General features: G+C 41.8%; 1 protein-coding gene across 1 annotated transcript in view; it reads right to left on the bottom strand.

The window, feature by feature from the left end:
• The window catches only part of MICU2 (mitochondrial calcium uptake 2), a 538,279-nt gene that overhangs the window by 271,113 nt on the left and 246,668 nt on the right, over nt 1-20,498 (bottom strand). The window contains 2 exon segments of the mRNA XM_040339327.1: nt 5,583-5,610; nt 5,612-5,727. Coding sequence (XP_040195261.1) covers nt 5,583-5,610; nt 5,612-5,727 — 144 coding nt within the window.

Here is a 20,498-nt window from a genome sequence, read left to right as displayed (position 1 = left end):
CACATGTTATTATAATACAGTAGAGTAGGTACACAACTGTCCCGAGTGGTCGATTAAATGCTGAGTATAACACCACCTGCATCGTTTGACTAGTAAAGCAAATCCTAAAAAAAAAAAAGTAACATTTATTCTACAGCCCCACCCAATCTTAAAATGATGAATACTGTGGCCTGTCATATTTTTGTAATACTGGTTCCAGTACATCATTTTGTACCTTAGAGATCTTTAACTCACAAAAGCATAAAACAAAAACAAAAAAAGCTGCGCATGCAAATAAACATACTGTACATACAATAAAACTTGTAAAATTGACAGGGCTTAGGTTTATTATTCCTACCAGAGGTACTTGCATGCATTATTCCTTACATCATAGAGACACAGCTAATGTAATCATACTTTGGTGTTTTTGCTGTATGAGTTATTGTGAAAACATCTCCAGTACAATACATGCACGGGAAAAAAAAAACAAATAAATCAAATGCGTAAGAAATGTGCTTGGGGAAATTCCTTCAATTAATGCCAATATATAACGTCACACAGAGATTACTAAACAAACACATGAAACATTTTGTTTATAGAATTAATGAGAGTTTAAACAATGCTGGACCAAATGGGCTTTTTGCAGGTGAATGCCCTAAACCAGCCAACACAATTAATAAAGATATCTACACACATTCAAAGGCAGTGAGATGTGTAGGCACAATCCAAACAAATGAAAATCTTAGACCACTCTATCCAAAATGGTAATAACAAGTTTTGCCTAAACTTTCTAAGTGGATGTACACTCTCTCCTATACCCAGTGAAGTGAATAGCCTCACATGATACACAGGAATCAACAAATCTCCCTACCTGGCTATGAGCTCCGGCGGTTCGCACAGTCCACGTGCAGAGCCCACAGGAAGTCTGCACGGCGCTGCGCCCAATTCCAGGCAGTGAGAACATATTCCCAATGCTCGGCTGCCAGAGATCGGGAAATGTCTCCCTGCCTGTGGTTAGCGCAGCACCGTGCAGACTTCCTGGCGGGCTCTGCACGTGGACTGTTGTGAACTAGCTGGAGCTCATCCCTACTCCTACATATGTTTTCCCTGTATATGGGCTGTATTTCTCTTTACTACACTTTGAAAAAGCACATTGTGTTAGAAATCTTTCTTCCTCTTTCAACAGAGGGAGGGGAGTCTGGGCTTACACTATGTGCGAGCTGATTGGAGGAGAGGCGCATCCCCCCCCCCCCCCAAGGCTGAAAAGCATGAACTGTTTTCATTTGCGTTTGTTTAATGTGGCTTGTCAATATTTTTTTTTTTTTAAAGAGAAACAACCGGAGTGCAGATCCTTTTTTCCTACACCCCCCCTCCACAGAGTAACGAAAAACATGCAGAGCTGTAGTCTGAATAAACAAGTTCACTGCTAATCTTCCTAGAAGCTCCCTCCCCAAAACAAAATTGGCAGCTGCTGTTATGTCGTATTGGAGAATGTGTCAGAAGTGACTCTGCTGATAACAAAGGAACGGAGCACCCAAGAGAAAGTGCAATTAGAGCTTTGGAGAGAGATAAGCAAACACTACAGATATACAGCATCTCACAAAAGTGAGTACATCCCTCACATTTTTGTAAATATTTTATTATATCTTTTCATGGGACAACACTGAAGAAATAAACATTTTCTACAATGCAAGTAGTGAGTGTACAGCTTGAATAACAGTGTAAATTTGCTGTCCCCTCAAAATACTCAACACACAGCCATTAATGTCTAAACCACTGGCAACCAGTGTGAGTACACCCCTAAGTGAAAATGTCCAAATTGGCCAGTTACCCTTCCCGGTGTCATATGAATTGTTAGTATTACAAGGTCTGAGGTATGAATGGGGAACAGGTGTGTTTACATTTATTGTCATCACTCTCAGGCGGGTACTCACGAGCAAACATGTACGGTGAAACCGGTCCGTCGGACCGTTTTCACCGTACATGCCTGCCAGAGGGCTTCTGTACGATGGTTGTACTAACCATCGTACAGAAGTCCGCGCGTAAACACTACGCGGGGCGTGTCTGCATCGTCGACGCGGCGACGTGGGCGGGCCTGCCATTTAAAGGCTTCCACGCATGCGTCAAAGTCATTCGACGCATGCGAGGGACGGCGGGCGCTCGGACATGTACGGTAGGTCTGTACTGACGACCGTACATGTCCGAGCGGGCAGGATTCCAGCGGACGGTTTTAAAACACGTCCAGGAATATTTGCCCGCTGGGAAAAGGCCCGGCAGGCAAATGTTTGCTGGAATTCGGCCCGCTCGCGCCTACACACGACCGAACATGTATGCTGAAACTGGCCCGCGGACCAGTTTCAGCATACATGTTTGGTCGTGTGTACAGGGCCTCACTCTCTCATACTGGTCACTGGAAGTTCAAAATGGCACCTCATGGCAAAGAACTCAGGATCTGAAAAAAAAAAAAATTGTTGCTCTACATAAAGATGGCCTTGGCACCCCAGAGGTTTTGGAACTACATTTTCCATTATGCTTATGCACTCTGCAGTGTAGCTGAGGCATCATGGGAAATATAGTTCCAAAACATCTGGGGTGCCAAGATTGCCATCACTGGCCTAGGCTATAATAAGATTGCCAAGTTCCTGAAACTGAGCTGCAGCACAGTGGCCAAGACCATACAGTTTCCAACTCAGAACAGGCCTCGCCATGGTCGACTAAAGAAGTTGAGTACACATGCTTAGCGTCATATTCAGAGATTGTCTTTGGGAAATAGATGTATGAGTGCTGCCAGCATTGCTGCAGAGGTTAAAGGGGTGGGGGGGGTCAGCCGTCAGTCCATACGCCGCACACTGAATAAAATTGGTCTGCGTCGCTGTCTTCCCAGAAGGAAGCCTCTTCTAAAGATGATGCACAACAAAGCCCACACACAGTTTGCTTTAGACAAGCAGACTAAGGACATAGATTAATGGAACCATGCCGTGTGGACTGATGAGACCAAGATTATTTGGTTCAGATGGTGTCAAGTGTGTGGCGGCAACCAGGTGAGGAGTACAAAGGACAAGTGTGTCTTGCCTAGTCAAGCATGGTGGTGGGAATGTCATGGTCTGGAGCTGCATAGTGCTGCTGGCACTGGGAAGCTACAGTTCATTAAGGGAACCATGAATGCCAACATGTACTGTGATACACTGAAGCAGAACGTGATCCAGTCCTTCGGAGACTGGGCCGCATTCCAACATAACGACCCCAAACACACCTCCAAGACTAACACTGTCTTGCTAAAGAAGCAGAGGATAAAGGTGATGGACTGGCCAGCATGTCTCCAGACCTAAACCCTATTGAGCATCTGTGGGTCAGCAAGTTGGAGGAGTGATGTCATCATGGAGGAGTGGAAGAGGACTCCAGTGGCAACCTGTGAAGCTCTGGTGAATTCCATGCCCAGGAGGGTTAAAGCAGGGCAGTGCTGGAAAATAATGGTGGCCACACAAAATATTGACACTTTGGACCCAATTTGGAAATTTTTACTTAGAGGTGTACTCACTTTTGTTGCCAGCGGTTTAGACATGAGGCTGTGTGTTGCGTTATTTTGAGTGGACAGCTAATTTACACTGTTATACAAGCTGTACACTCACTACTATTCATTGTAGCAAAGTGTAATTCCTTCAGTGTTGTCACATGAAAAAAAATATTTACAAAAATGTGAGGGGTGTACTCACTTTTGTGAGATACTGGATGTACTTAGGTCAAAGTTCATGAATGGGGTTTACAACACTTTAACGTTATGTAGCCTCAGCTATATACAGTATATAACACCAAGTTTTGGCAGTGGGGCGAGCCGACTGCTGCTCAGCCATTTAGAGGAAGCTTTGTATGCTATGAATACAAAGCTTCTTTTGATTGACTGAGGAGAGGCAGGTGGATGACATCACAAACTCCACCTTAGTCAAACAGAAGAAATATTTTATTCCATTCATGAATACAAAGCTTCCCATGAATGGCTAAGCAGTGCTAAGCCCAACTATTTGGTTCTGGGAGTGGGATGGGAAGTTCTCATCCCACTGCCCAGATACAGCATTGTATACCATATGTAGCAGGGCTGATACAACACACCCAGTAGAGCACCTGTTAGTGCAGCAAATAATTTGTTTGGGCCAGCTTGGCCCAAACAAATGTCTTTTAAAGAAAAACACAAAATCTGGCCACAGATGGATTGAAATTCATCCAGTTCAGTAGGGACCAGCTGAATTTCAACCCATCTATGGCCGGGGCCTGCTGGAAAACCTTGGGCCTCATGCACACTGGATGTTTTTACAGCTGCCCTTAGGGGCATCTGGGGTTTTCTTTTTTTTATGCCTCTAAACTACCTTGCATGTTAGTCTCTGTCCATGCACACATAGGCTTTTAGCCTCCTTCAGGAGAGTTTAGAGGCTGGGAAAAACAAAAACACTGCCAGTGCGCCCAGTAGCAGCAGAGTTTGGGCAGGAAATATGCTTGACGCTACTAATAACTGCTAAAACGCACCTAAATATGCCTTTACACGCACATGAACCTTAATGGCATCCCAGCCTTAGTCCGTTATGGTTCAATATTGAGTTGGCCCACCATATGCAGCTATAACAGCTTCAACTCTTCTGGAAGGTCGTCCACAAGGTTTAGGAGTGTGTCTATGGGAATGTTTTATGGACCTTGCTTTGTGCACAGTCATGTCGGAACAGTTTGGGGTGGCCCCTTCCTGTTCCCACAAAGTTGACATCATCTAAAATGTCTTGTTATGCCATGCCATTCCTTTCACTGGTACTAAGGGGCCAAGCCCAACCCCTGAAAAACCCCAAACCATAATTCCCCCCCCTCCAAAATGATTTTGACCGATGCACAAAGAAAGGTCCAAAAAGACATGGATGCGCGAGTTTTGGGGTGGAGAACACTTGAATGGCCTGCACAGAGTCCTGACCTCAACCCGATAGAACACCTTTTGGTATGATGAATTAGAGCGGAGACTGCGAGCCGGGCCTTCTCCTCCACATCAGTGCCTAACTTCACAAATGTGCTTCTGGCAGAATGGTCAAATATTCCCATAGACACACTTCTAGACCTTGTGGACAGCCTTGCCTGAAGAGTTGAAGCAGTTAAATGCTGCAAAGGGTGGGCCAAAGTGTGTATGTATGTGTAATATATATATATATATATATATATATATATATATATATATTATATATATATATATATACATACATATATATATATATACATATATTATATATATATATATATATATATATATATATACACACACACACACACACACACACACACACACACTTATTTTTTTACAAAAAGGATAAAAGGGTTACCACCAGTTTTCTGGACATATTGTGTCTCGAGGTGCTGGCAGCTTATGAATGGGAACTTAGGCAAGACTGCAAAAAATGTTTGCCCCCTTTATTATCCATCTTCAGATCTGCAGTTAGTATCCTATCTTTAATAAACACTTTACACAAATTTTACCCAAGAGTCATATTTTTCCAATTGAAAAAAAAAAAAAAAAAAAAAAAAGGAGTATGAATCTTGGGTAAAAAACATTTTAAGTACCGTATAATATAACTTACGTTGAACGCTCTCAAACATGACAGAAAAAAAGAAAGTCCCGTGGTGTCATGTAAAACTCTCCATCGTACTCCAGTGAAGCAAACTGCAAGAAACGTAACTTTCGGAGCGACTGCTTTTCTTGCTTTTCATCTGCAACTTCTCTTTCTGGGAAAAAAATATATATGAATTTAGAGCAACAAACAAAAGAGACAGGAACATACGCTAACATAAATGCATAGATTACACACATACACAGATTTTGACAATCATTGGCAGTTGCAGAATCCTTAAACGATCTTTTGAGCATTGAGATTACCTAAATTTTACTAGGGTAGCCTCCAGACCTGTATATATGTATACACAGTAGGGAAAATAATTATTTGATCCCCTGCAGATTTTGTACGTTTGACCACTTAAAAAGAAATTAAGTATCTATAATTTTTATAAAAGGTGTATTTTCAATCATAGCGACACAATATCAACCATGTAATCCAGAAAAAAAAACACAATACAAATGTTATAAATTGAGCTGCAGTTCAGCGCGTTAAATAGGTATTTGATCCCTACTAACCAACAATTAACTCTGGCTCCCACAGACTACAGTATGTGCTCAAGTGGTACACAGATTAACGACATATGCCCCAGAAGAATTTAAGCCCTAAAATGATCGGGCCATTTTTTGCGACACGGCACTGCGTCATTTTAACTGAAAATTTCAGTCATACAACCTTGTACACAAACAAAATGTAATGTCCTTTTTCCCCACAGATAGAGCTTTTCTTTTGGTCGTATTTGATCACCTCTTCCTTTTTTTTTTTGGCGCTATAAAAAAATAAAAAAAAGTGACCATTTAGAAAAAATTAAAAACACACACACACACACACTTTTTTTCTATAATAGATATCCCCAAAATAAATATATTATATATATATAATATATATATATATATATATATATATATATATATATATATATTATATATATATATATATATATATATATATATATAATATATATATATACACATACATCGGGGAACAAGATTGTAGACCTGCACAAGGCCAGACCATCAGCAAGAAGCTTGGTTAGGAGACAACTCTTCACAAATCGTAGAAATACAAAATAACAATTGTGTTCAGTCTGGAGCTCCATGCACGGATTTTGCCTCATGGGGCAAGGATGATCATGAGAGAAAGTGAGCAATCAACCCAGACTATACGGGAGGAGCTTGTGAATGAGCAAGACAGTTGGGACGACAGGACACCAAACAAATCATTGGTAACACAATATGCTGCCATGGATTGAAATCATGCTGTGCCCACCAAGGTCCACCTCCTCAAGGCAGCACATGTACATGTATAGGCGGTTGGCCAGTGTTGCCAACCGCCTATAGATCTACCGTGCAGCCCTTAAAAACAGGGCACTTTTACTCCTGCCCCTAAATGCCTGTAGGAGCTGAACAGTGCCAGTAAAAATGGCTGCGACAGGCTCGGGGTGAAAACTGAGCATGCGCAGTTCCGGAAATCCTGAGATGATCTGATCCCGAGTCACACCGCCTAGCCTGCCCACTGATGTAATGCTGCAAGCCGCATTTCCCACCAGCCAATAAAATGTAAAAAATGCCAGGGGCCGAGCGTGCTGGAGGAGGATCTGAGGCCTTATGGGGACAGTGCAGTGGAGACGGAGGGCTGGCGGCAGCATCACAGTGAGAAAGAAAGACAGCGCAGACCCCCTCCCCTCTGCAGCCCGCACAGACACACAAGGCCCTGACCAGTGCCACTGGCCAGCACTGAGCACACCCTGCCCTGGCTGCAGCCCCCTGGTGAGTGAGTGGAGTGCATGCATACAAGCCAACTTGAACTTCTTGACCACCACCTATCCTGTCCGCATCCTTGGACCACCACCTGTATCCTGTGCGCATCCTCTGACCACCTCCTTTACATCAGAGCCTGCAGAATACCTCCTTACATGAATTTATGTGTAATAAAATAAAATGACACAGGAAAAAAAGTAAAGTATTGAACACATGAAGAAAGGGAGGTGCAAAAAGCCATGGAAGGCACGACACCAGCTGAAATCCATCAGTATTAGAAAGCAAGTAAGTGCAAATTAATATCAATTGATTCAGTCTCAACTGATGGCCAATAAAAAAGGTGTCTCATTACCAAGGTGTCACACAAGCAACATCTCATTATGGGTTTAAAGCAAATAACTCTCTCAAGACCCTCACAACCTTATTGTTGCAAAACATACTGATGGCATTGTTACATAAGGATTTCTAAACCTCTGAATGTTCCAGTGAGCACTGTTGATGCCATAATCTGGGAGTGAAAAGAACAGAATTTCACCATAAACCAGCCACGATCAGGCGTTCCTTGCAAGATTTCTGACAGGAGTGAAAAGAATCATCAGAAGAGTTGTCCAAGAGCCAAGGACCACTTGTGGAGAGCTTCAAAAATACCTGGAATTAGCAGGTACAAATGTTTCAAATAAAACAATAAGTAATGCACTCAACGGCCATGGCCGGTCACCACACAAAAGTTAGCTGCACAACATTTAGACAAGCCTGTGAAATACTGGGAGAATATAGTCTGGTTAGATGAGACCAAAATTGAACTTTTGGATGAGCATACGGTACTGGCAAACTTTATATGGTTAAAGCAGGTGGTTCTCAACCTGGGGGTCGGAACCCCCTCAGGGGTCGAATGATGATTTTCCAGGGGGTCACCAAATCCTGGGCGGTTTTTTGAGCCCGCACTGCTCTCCCAGCCTTTTTTGCAGCTGCCCAGCAGGGCTGTCCCTGGAGCCTGTGGTTGCCCACTCAGCCTCTTTGCAGCTGTCCATTCAGTTCACGGAACCGATTTCGGCATAGGTGTCACTGCTACAGTAGATGACTTTGATCAAGAGCACCTAAGTTGGCTGATCTTAACTCCCCCCCAGCATTGCCACCTCATCCCATTCCCCCCGCCAAGGAGTAAGAGTAGGAATAAAAATAGAGATCATGTAAGGGAGAGGAAAAAAAGGGGAAAGAAAGATTAAGAGAAAGAATAAGAAAGACGGGTAGAGAGAGGGATGAAAAAATAGATAGAGAGAGATAAAAGGGAAAGAAAAAAACAAACAGAAAGCGTGGAACATCCTAAAATGTACCATAAGAGTCGGTTCACACTAGGGCGACACGACTTCCAGCACGACTTTCAGAAGCAACTCCAACACGACTTGAGCATGAAACCACAGGGCGATCTGGGGAGATTACAACACGACTTGAAGTCGTCTCCAGGACAGGAGACATTCCAGTGGCCAATAAAACAACCATCAGCTCTGGGGGAGGGAGGGGGAGGGAGAGGTTTGCCTGAGAAATGTATGTTATCTTCCCTGGAAAGTAGCTTCAGATAAGACAGTGATCCGACTTCTGAGGCGACTTCCATTGAAATCAATGGGTACAAATCGCCTACAAGTCGGATTGAAGTAGTACAGGAACCTTTTCTGAAGTCGGATCGCCTTGAGTCGTGTGTATTAACACCGCTCCCATTCACTTCCATTGTTTTTCTCTACAGCGCGACTTGGGACGACTTGAGGCGACATGAAGTCGGATCGCAAGTCGCCCCAGTGTGAACCGGCTCTAAGGGTTTTAATACTGTATGAGTGGAAGCGACTCAGGGACTGCTAATGTCTGTGGGTTAGGGGAGCAAATTACTTGTCTTGCCTTGGGTGCGGACAACCCACGCTACGAAAATAATTTTACTGTTAGGGTCCCCACAACTTGGGAAATTTTATCACGGGGTCATGACACTAGAAGGTTGAGAACCCCTGGGTTAAAGGAGGATACATTTTTTATTTAATTTTTTACCAAAACATTCTTGCTAAAAATCAAACAAACAAAACAAAACAAAAGGGTGGACATTTTAGCAAGAAAATGATCCCAAACACAAAGCCAAGGAAACGCTCAATTGGGGCAGATCCACAAAGAGAGTACGCCGTACTTTTTAAATTTCCCGCGCCGTATCTTTGTTTTGAATCTCAAAACAAGATACGGACGGCAATCTGGGTTAGATCCGACAGGCGTACGTCTTCGGATCTCAGATGCAATTCTTCGGCGTCCGCTGGGTGGCGTTCCCGTCGTATTCTGCGTCGAGTATGCAAATTAGCTATTTCCGACGATCCACGAACGTACGAGCGGCCGTCGCATTCTTTTACGTCATTTCCGTTCGGCATATAGTTAAAGCTGCTATTTGGTGGTGTACGCAATGTTAAGTATGGCCGTCGTTCCTGCGTCGAATCTGAAAATATTTTATTTTGGTTTGCGCAAGTCGTCCGTGAATGGGGCTGGACGTAATTTACGTCCACGTCAAAACAAGGACGTCCTTGCGACGTCATTTAGCGCAATGTACGGCAGGAAATTTAGGGACGGCGCATGCGCAGTTTCGTTCGGCGCGGGGACGCGTTTCATTTAAATGAAAACGCCCCCTACTCGCCGATTTGAATTACGCTCTGTTACGCCGCGAGAGATACACTACGCCGCCGTAACTTACGGCGCAAATTCTTTGTGGATTCAAAGATTAAAAAAGTAAGTTACAGCGGCGTAGCGTATCTCACATATGCTGCGCCCATGCAATTGTACAAGGATCTGCCCCAATTGGCTTTAACCACTTAAGAACTGTAAGGATTTACCCCCTTAATGACCAGGCACTGACAATTGCGCGGTCGTGCGACTCTGTACCGAAATAAAATTGATGTCCCTTTCCCCCCACAAAATAGAGCTTTCTTTTGGTGGTATTTGATCAACTCTGCGTTTTTAATTTTTTGCGCTATAAACAAAAAAAGAGCAATTTTTTTTTATAAAAAGCTATTTTTTTTTACTTTTTGGTATAATAAATATCCCCAACATTTTTTATTATTCGCTGAACTGCAACTCCATTTATAACATTTGTATCATGTGTTTTTTCTGTATTTTTGGTTGATATTCTGCCTTTATCATTTAAATTACACCTATGATAAAAATGATAGACCCTTTATTTCTTTGTAAGTGAGCAAACTTACAAAATCTAGAAGGGATCAAATAAGTATTTTCCCCATCAAGTACATTGCTGCTATCCTTGCAGATTACAGTAGGTTCACACTTAGAGATGTGGTGTGTGGCTTCAACATATATCTGCATTTTTTTTATCAAAATTTACCATACACAAAGAAGTAAAACATTTTCCCTTCCAATAGGAATACACATTAACAAATTTTATTTCCAAACCTTTTTCTACCCTTACTCTCCTTCTCCACCCCATTCTTAGACCCTTCTTTCTCATCTTCTCTAAATAATCTTAATCTCACTAAAGTTCTTTGATAATTTAAACTTTTTCCACTTTTGCCATCTCTTAATGAATCCCTCTCTAGTATCCTCATGGCTAGGTCGTAGATATTCCATGTTATATATCTCTTCTATTTTGTCAAACCACTCTCTAATTTTTGAGCTCTCTACTTCCTTCCATTTTCTCGGTATAAAGCTTTTTGCAGCGTTCATCATATGGACAATCATTGAGTTTCTATATTCTTTTGTCGGAATATCTGCATTTCTTGAAGCAGAGTTCGACCCAAAACTGGAACCTCCATTTGTCTCCGCCCCCCTCCGGTGTCACATTTGGCTCCTTTCGGGGGGGGGGGGGCGCACGGATAGCTGTCTTGATTCCACTTCCGGGAGGCCGCGGCGAATTATATCAGGGGCTCAGTTCCCTCCCCCTGCCGACGGGCCAGTAGGAGAGCGCATCGGTGCCTCGCTCAAGCGCAGTAGGGACCCAGCGTTAAGTCGTAATGCTGCACTGCTGGGTTCCCTTTATTGGCAAAGGTGGTAGCTGCACCCAGCAGCTGATGAAAACATCAGCTGCGGTGCCGACATCACTGGACCCCAGGACAGGCAAGTGTCTTATTATTTAAAGTATGTGTAGCTGCTGGCTTTTAAGTTTTGCAGGGGTGGAAGGACCTCCGCTTTAAACTGAAGAGGTTGTGGATATCCCATTTATTGTAAAATGTGTAATTCATATGCACATGTTTAAATATAGAATATATAGCTGCTTTACTTCTGCTAGCCAGGAGACCTCTGAAGCAAAGCACAAAGTTCAACTTCCCACATTTTATTTACCCGGACCAAAATGCAGCTAAAGGACCTTGCCCCTTTTTGCGATTCGGCACTGCGTCGCTTTAACCGACAATTGCACAGTCGTGCGACGTGGCTCCCAAACAAAATTGGCGTCCTTTTTTTCCCCACAAATAGAGCTTTCTTTTGATGGTATTTGATCACCTCTGCGGTTTTTATTTTTTGTGCTATAAACAAAAATAGAACGGAAATTTAGAAAAAATAATATTTTTTACTTTTTGCTATAATAAATATCCCCCAAAAATATATAAAAAATATATATTTTTCCTCAGTTTAGGCTGATACATATTCTTCTGCATTTTTTACGCAAAAAAAAATACGCAATAAGCGTTTGATTGGTTTGCGCAAAAGTTATAGCGTCTACAAAATAGGGGATAGTTTTATGGAATTTTTATTAATATTTTTTTTACTATTAATGGCGGCGATCAGCGATTTTTTTTATCGGTACTGCAACCTTATAGCGGACACTTCGGTCACTTTGGACACATTTTTGGGACCATTGGCATTTTTTATAGCGATCAGTGCTATAAAATGCATTGGTTACTGTAAAAATTTCACTGGCAGAGAAGGGGTTAACACTAGGGGGCGAGGAAGGGGTTAATTAAGTTCCCTAGGTGTGTCCCAACTGAAGGGGGGATGGCACTGACTAGGGAAATGACAGATCATGGTTCATACATTGTATGAACAGACGAACAGTCATTTCCCCCCCAGACAGGAGCAGGAGCTGTGTGTTTACACACACAGCTCCCGTTTCACGCTCTGTAACGAGTGATCGCGGGTGCCCGGCAATTGATCGCGCGCGGCACCAGGGTCGGGCAGGGGCCCCCGGTGGCTGAAATGCAAAATCACGTAATATTACGTGATTTTGCGCAGCCGAGCCGAAGGCTGGTCGGCAAGCGGTTAAAGGCGCCCAAGGCGGAATCACATCTCCCCGGTGCTTAAGAATCTACACTGGCTCCCGATAGCAAAACGGGTTGAGTTCAAGGCACTCTGTCTGGTGTTTCGGGCCTATTGGCAACTAGGTCCGATGTACTTATCGAATATGACACAACACTACTGTCCACCCAGAGAGCTTCGCTCGACTGACGCCCTGTTAGCAATTATTCAATCTAGTCGATCAGCTTCAAACACTGGGGAACTCTCTTTGGAACCAGCTCCCTCATCAGCTCCGAGCATCCTCCTCCTTGATGGCCTTCCGTAAGGGCTTGAAAACACTTCTTTTTTCACAAGACTACAGATAGAGACTTGGCCTTCCAAGCCCTTAGCAGGACGCTGCCCTAATCCCAGGCTGCGGTCCATGGTCAGGGAGTAGGGATAGGCTTTTTGTGTCCCGACACCCCCCCTTCTTTTTATATTTCTGTTTATTTCTTGTCTGTTCCCCTATTTTACTTAGATGTCCTAGTTTCTTCTTTTTGCTCTTGGGAACTGGATACCCCCAGCTTGTTGGTAAGCGCTTAGATGCAAGTTTCACAACTCGCATTCGGCGCTCTATAAGTATTTATTCCAATCCAATCCAAAGGGTAAAAGTTTGTCGCTATTCCACTAGCGGATGCAATTTTGAAGCGTGACATGTTGGGTATCAATTTACTCAGCGTAACATTATCTTTCACAATATGAAAAAAAATTGGGCTAACTTCACTGTTGTCTTATTTTTTAATTTTTTAATTAAAAAAAGTGTATTTTTCCCAAAAAAAGTGCGCTTGCAAGACCGCTGCGCAAATACATTGTGACAGAAAGTATTGCAACGACTGCCATTTTATTCTCTAATGTTTGGGGGTTCTAATTGGAGGGAAGGAGATGGAAGTGAAAACAGTGAAAAAACACATTAGAACTGCAGTTTTACTTGTAATGCCAACGGCGGCCACATGATGGCGCCAGATCTGCAGAAGGCCGCAAAGCCGCGGCCTCAATTACTGGCGGGCGCGGGCCGGTAATTGAGGTGGGGGCGCACGGAGACACAGGATCCTGTGTCTCCGTGCGCCCCCAGCTTCCCCGCCGCGTGATCGCGGCGGGCCTGCGCCCACCGGTAATTGAGGGAGCGGCTTTGCGGCCTTCTGCAGGCCTAAGCTTCCCCGGGCGCCAGGTCACAATTTCTTGTCGCAACTGCGAATCGGGCACCCGGATTTTGTCGAGGCCTGCTTTAACCACTTGCCGACTGCCTCACGTACATATACGTTGTCAGAATGGCACAGGCAGGCAAAGAAACCTGTATGTTGCTTTGAATCTGCCACCAGCGATGCGCGCGCCTACCGCAAGCTCCATGACCGTGCCCATGGGCTAGATGTTCGCCGGTGTCCTGCGATCGTGTCACGGAGCTGCAGAATGGGGAGATGGCCATGGAAACAAGGCATTTCCCTGTTCTGCCTAGTGACAGGACAGTATTCTATGGCTCCCCGTCATCGGGAGCAGCGATTACTGTCACGTCACTTGTAGCCCAGCCCCCTCACAGTTAGAATCGCTCCCTAGGACACACTTAACCCCTTCATCGCCCCCTGGTGTTTAACCCCTTGCCTGACAGTATCATTTACACAGTAATCAGTGCATTTTTATAGCACTAATCGCTGTATAAATGACAATGGTTCGAAAATAGCGTCAGAAGTGTCCGCCGCAATATCGCAGTCATGATAAAAAAAAAATCGCAGATCACCGCCATTACTAGTAAAAAAATAAAAAAATAATAGGGCTGTTACTGATTACAATTTTCATGATTTTTTTTTATCGATTAATTTCGATTAATTATAATGCACATACAGATCCAACTACTTTTAGCTGATCTCCTTGCATTGCAACTCATTAGTCAGTGGAAAATTCGGTATACACTATATACAATCACCCGACACTAGTAAGTTTCCACAATCCATGACTTAACTTCACAGTTCACAGAAATACGTTTTAAATTCAAACTGTAGCACTGACGCAAGTAATTCTTTCTTATTAAACTTTAAGAAAAACGTAGAAAGTTAGTTTAACTTTAATTATAAAACGTATCTAGTATATTGACTGTCACTTTATAATAGGCAAGTAGGCATCACTTTAGCCAGTCACGCAGACATACCAGAGTGTTTACATTTTCTGGAAGCAGACATGATCGCATTTTATTGGCAATATACCCTGAAGAACTGAACAGTCTTTCGCACGGAACAGATGTTGCCGATACACAAATAATGGTCTGCACAAAACTGCTTAGGACAAGAAAACAATGGTTATTCTTGCCCCTTTCCCCTGATGGAGCCCGACGCATCCTCCTGCTCCACAGATGCAAAGGTACCTCAATCCAATGGGTGCAGTTTGCTCGCATCCAGCAGGGTAAGTCTCACTGTCCAGCCTGTCCGGTGATGTCAAGAATTTTGATCGATCGAAAAAATTAAAAGATTAAATCGTGGAATTAATCTTTAATTTCCCCAGCCCTGAATAATAATAAAAATGCCATAAAACGATCCCATATTTTGTAGACGCTATAACTTTTGCGCAAACAAAATATACGCTTATTGCGATTTTTTACCAAAACTATGTAGAATAGATATCGGACTAAACTGAGGAAAACTTTTTTTTTTTATATATATATTTTGGGGGATATTTACTATAGCAAAAAAAAAAAAAAATCGCTCTTTTTTGGTTTATAGCGCAAAAAAAAAAAAAAAAAAAAAAAAGAAAAAAGCAGAGGTGATCAAATACCACCAAAAGAAAGCTCTATTTGTGGGGAAAAAGGACATCAATTTTGTTTGGGGGCAATGTCGCACAATTGCCAGTTAAAGCAACACAGTGCCGAATCGCTAAAAATGGCCCGGTCATTGGGCAGCCAATTCTTCCGGAGCTGAAGTGGTTACATCAAAGCTGAACCTGAAAATGTCTGCTTTTAAGTCTTCTTCCCCCACCCACCATTCACACTAAAAAAATAAAAAAAATTGGTTCTTCTCATGGCACTGCCTTTAATTCTTTCAAGGTTCTCCAGCTGACCTACAAGAAATTCCAATATAGCAAAACATTAACAAATGTAAAAGCTGGAGTTCTAGATAAGATAGATGAAGCAGATCTTGTTTCCATTTTCATAGATGCTGAAAGATGAGCAAGTTTTGCACCATATCTTGCCTGAAGTAGTGTAACTTCAGATGGTTAGAATGCCCATCACCAAACTACTCCACCTGCTTTAAATGGACCAATTTATCTTACTTTATCAGCATCTTCTCTCAGCATAAAGATCAGTCTTACTTCTCTATACCCTCCAGAGCAAAACCAGAAATCACAACATGTCCTGAAAAAGACCCCCAAAAACTCATCTCATTTAACTCTTGGTGCTGTCATTCTTGAAATCAATGATGACAAATTGTTTTCTTTTAGAAAGCAATGTTCTTCTGATGTAAACGATTTTAAAAGTCAGAGATAAAAACCCCAAAAGAAAGTTGGGAGATTAGAAAAGGCAAGTATTTTACTAAATAGACACCAATGCTAGTGATCAGTTCGCCTACATGGATGCGTTGATTTAATTATTTAATTTCATGAAATCTCCTAGAAAGTTTTAAATCACAAACTCAAATCTCACTTAAGCCCTGTACACATGATCAGAAAATCGTACAAAAACACAAAACACGAAAATTTCTTGTACGATAACAGATCATATGATTTTTGTTTAATCAGTACAGTTTTGGTCTGAAAATAAAATACAAATACATTACATCACTTCCAAATTTTTATGCTGTCGAACGGAAATTTTCACACTTTAGTAACCCATCTGTTTTCGATATGGAGACTAACATACAAAAAAAAGGGACGATCATACGTCCGATAATCTCATTGTGTGCACTAGTCTTTAGATGTGACATTAGCAATATTTCTCCTGAATTAGGTTTTAACTACAACATTAATAACAAAATACCAAATGCGTTAGGGTTTAATACAATATTTGAGCTGGCCCCATTGGGAGAAATAAGTTGTTCCTTTTTTAGAACGTTTTATTTGAAAGTAATTTTCTTACTTGGTTCTACAGAAGCAAAGAAAGATATAACCAAGTACGGTGGTCTTATTATTATACGCTATAGCAGCCTAGTTGTAAGATTGTGTTAAAAGGAGAACAAAAAAGTAAAAAAACTTAGATCTGAATAATAATCAACACGTTTATATAGTTATATAGATACATGCATACAGTATATAAACTTGCAAAAAAATGTATATACAAAAACAAAAAAGTGGGAAAAACTGACAGGCGGCTACAAAAGTTTAACCGTAAAATCGACAGCCTCCGATACATGGATTTAAAATTCGGCCATTCTCTGCTGAACCGTCCGAATTTCAAACCATGTATGGCTGCCCTTCGTTACCAAGCACAAAGCGCTACAACACAGTTTGGAAATTTAAAACTTACTGTAGCTGCTGACTTTTAATATAAGGATACTTACTTGTCCAGGGCTGCCCTCACCCAAGCCGGCTCTTCAAATCGGCTTTAGATACCAACATCTTACTGAAGGGAAACCGGCAGTAAAGCCTCGCAGCTTCACAGCCAGCTTCTCATCTCCCATGCGTGAGCCACGCTGCACTTTGTGAATGATCTCGCAGTCTTTTGGGACCTGCGATGTGTCTCAAAATGCTGGGGGGAATGAGGGGGGGGGGCAAACTTCTGCTCCGATTGCTGCGGCAATCTATCCGTAGTAAGTGGGAACCTGTCGGGGGGGGGGGGGGAGGATGCAAACAAGTGGAAATTCCTCTTTTGGGTGAAGTTTTGCTTTCAGTGTGCATGATCTCTGTAGACAAGAAAATAATATCTCCAAAGTAGTGAAGGGCAATTGTCCCAACACACTTTATCAACCTTTGCTTATGCTGGAATTTGGCTGCCAAGAGCATTTTTGTTTTAAGCACCAGGGTGTCTTCATTTATTAAGGACAACTAAAATTGTCCTGCTGATCCAGACCTTAAAGCAGATTTAAACACTTTTATACTAAAGGCCTCATGCTTATGAAAAATGAGCAGCATTTTTTACTGCCATAATATGTCTACTGCCTATAATATAAATGTATTCAGGCCTTTGGAACACATTCATGCCAATGCACATTTGAATATGCTAAAGAGTTTCTCTCAGAATGTGCCTTTGGTGGATGTTTTGTCTGCCTTTAAACGCTCTTCCAATACTCCTGTAAACGCTTTTGAGTGCATGACTATATAATCTAACACAGAGGTGTTTTTACAGGCATTAAACAAAAAAAATGCTTTACGCCTACATAAGCTGTGTATTTTAAGTTCCATATGCACGAGGCCCTTTATCCAAGAAGGCTACAATCTTAGCCTCTCTTTGATCTGAAGCTTTCCACGGTGCTGTACATGTGATCAGTTGCGACACCGATTATTTAATAGCTTGACAGTTTGGTTGAAGAAATAAGCAATTGTGACAGTCATCATTTAAAGAACCAGTTTCAGAAAATGGTTAAATCAATATGTTTTAGTTCCACTTTAACAGACCAGGATGCATATCTGTTAGTAGGACGATTCACATAAAGCGGTATCAACCTCAAAAACAAAAGGTATTCTTTGTAGGTATTTTTCTGCTTTACATTTAAATGATGATCCGGTCAGTAAGTCTGATATTTTTCAACTTGCCTTAAGAGACCAAACTGTCCAGTAAAAATAGCTGTTAGAGGGTTGAGGCAAACCATTTAACACTAATAGGAGTACTTACAATGGTCAAAATAAAAAGTCATAGTATTGCCTAGGAGTGAGCTTCCTGTATTTGCACCAGGCAGAGTAAGCCTTCCAATTCTTAACGATAAATCTTATGGACATTGGAGTTTCTTGCTCTGGGTAAGGTTGGAATAGCAAAGTCAGAAATACTTATATTGTTTAGAGTTTCAACAGTCATGCTGTTAAAGCCCTTGACTGAGAAGGAGGCTTGCATAAAGGGGCCTTGGGCCAGTAGGCGTGGTTTGTTTGGAAGGGGTAAGAGCATGTTCGGCAAAAGCCTGGGTATATCTGTGTACGGGGGGGGGTATAAACCAGCTTGGATTGAGCCCAAGGAATCACCAGAGCATCCACTGCAAAGGCTAGAGGAAAAAACGTGTTCAGCTTGTTGTTGAACCTGAAAAGCCAGGGTGTCCATATCTGGTTCACCCTACATTTGACAGAAAATGTGAACGATATCTGGGAGACCACAACCCCAGAAGTAGGCATTAGCAATTGGCTTTGGAAGTCCACCTACAATTTTTCCACTCCAGGGATGTGGATAGCCAACAGCTGGAATGTGAATATTCCCCCAGTAGAGTGTGTCAGACTTGTTTCTTTTAGGGCAGGCTGACTTCTGGTACCCTTCAAAAATTTGAAGGCCACCGCTTTGGCATTGTTTGGCTGTACCCTGAGTGACCCTGTAGAGGAGAGTTTCAGTGTTGTAGAAACAATCTGATTGTTTTCTGTTGATTGGAAGTTTCAACTCCTGTGGGGACCAGGTCCCTTGAACAGTCACAGAGTTGTAAACTCTGCCTCAGGCTGTAATGGTGGCCATACATGCTTCAATAAAACAATGGATTTATTTTCTAACCGGTCTCTTGGATTGGAATAACCCATACAATATATATGCCACAAGCATATAATTTGATTGATTAAGAAATTATTTTAATTTTTGATTGCAAGTTATTGATTGCATCTCTGTTTCCACCAAGTAATCGTATTATCTGATCGATCGAAAAGGGATTGCATTTATGAACAAAGTACCTCTGTTGCAAAACAATCAAAATCTTCCTTGGCTAATCGACTCAGTGATTGAATCTTACTGAAATGGAGTTTAAATCTATCAAAACAAAAGTTAGTGCTATTTGACGGTTCGTGGATTCAATCATTTTGATCAAATCACACGTTGGAAAAAAAAAAAAAAGTGTATGGTCAACATTAGGCTGGCATCTGTTATTACTTCCCAGGGTGTGTGAGGAACAGATTTCCCCAAGTCAAGAAGCAGGATTGGATATGTCCATAGGAACTTGTTTTGGCTGTAAAAAGTCGGGTGCCTTTAGGCAAAGACTAGTGCACATTAGCATGTCCACAGAAGGCGGCTTTTGGCATAAAGACACAGTTTGTAAAAAGGGTGGGACCTATACAGAGCAGAATGCCAGGAGTAAAAAAAAAAAAAAAAAACAACATATATAGTTCATGCGTAAAACATATATTGAACCAGACAAAACTGCTCCTCATTAGTTAACCTATATAAGTTCATGAGAGTATGCAATGTTCCATGTTCATAGGTGTAATATTAGGATGCTGTAACTCTTATAAGAAAGTTGACAAAGCCGTAGCACATGAGGTGAATATCTTCACACAGCACCCAGGGATGTGTATCAAACGCTAAGTTGATGTACCATTGTACGAAACATGTTGGGCACATAGCCTGCTGAGCTTTATACACTACGCTTTATGGATTTTTGTAATCACTTATGCAATACTCTCATGAACTTATATAGGTTAACTAATGAGGAGCAGTTTTGTCTGGTTCAATATATGTTTTACGCATGAACTATATATGTTGCTTTTTTTTTTTTACTCCTGGCGTCCTGCTCTCTATAGAGTAGAAATGTATTTGCAGGATCACATCCTGGCTGTTCGCATTTAAGTACTGAGAACTTGCATTCGGTTTATTTCACAATTTTTAAAGCACATACTATTTATGTTTCATATTGCACTGTATGTACATTAATCCTTGAGGGATCTCTGGGGTTGTTGTAATTTTTTGTGTGTGTATATATATATATATATATATATATATATATATATATATATATATATATATATATATATAATCATTTGTTTCACTAGTATCGCAACTTTT

This window comes from Rana temporaria, chromosome 2 (assembly GCF_905171775.1).
Source record: "Rana temporaria chromosome 2, aRanTem1.1, whole genome shotgun sequence".
Lineage (NCBI taxonomy): Eukaryota > Metazoa > Chordata > Amphibia > Anura > Ranidae > Rana > Rana temporaria.
The sequence above is the reverse complement of the archived record's forward strand: the minus strand, read 5'-3'. Positions and strand labels throughout refer to the sequence as shown.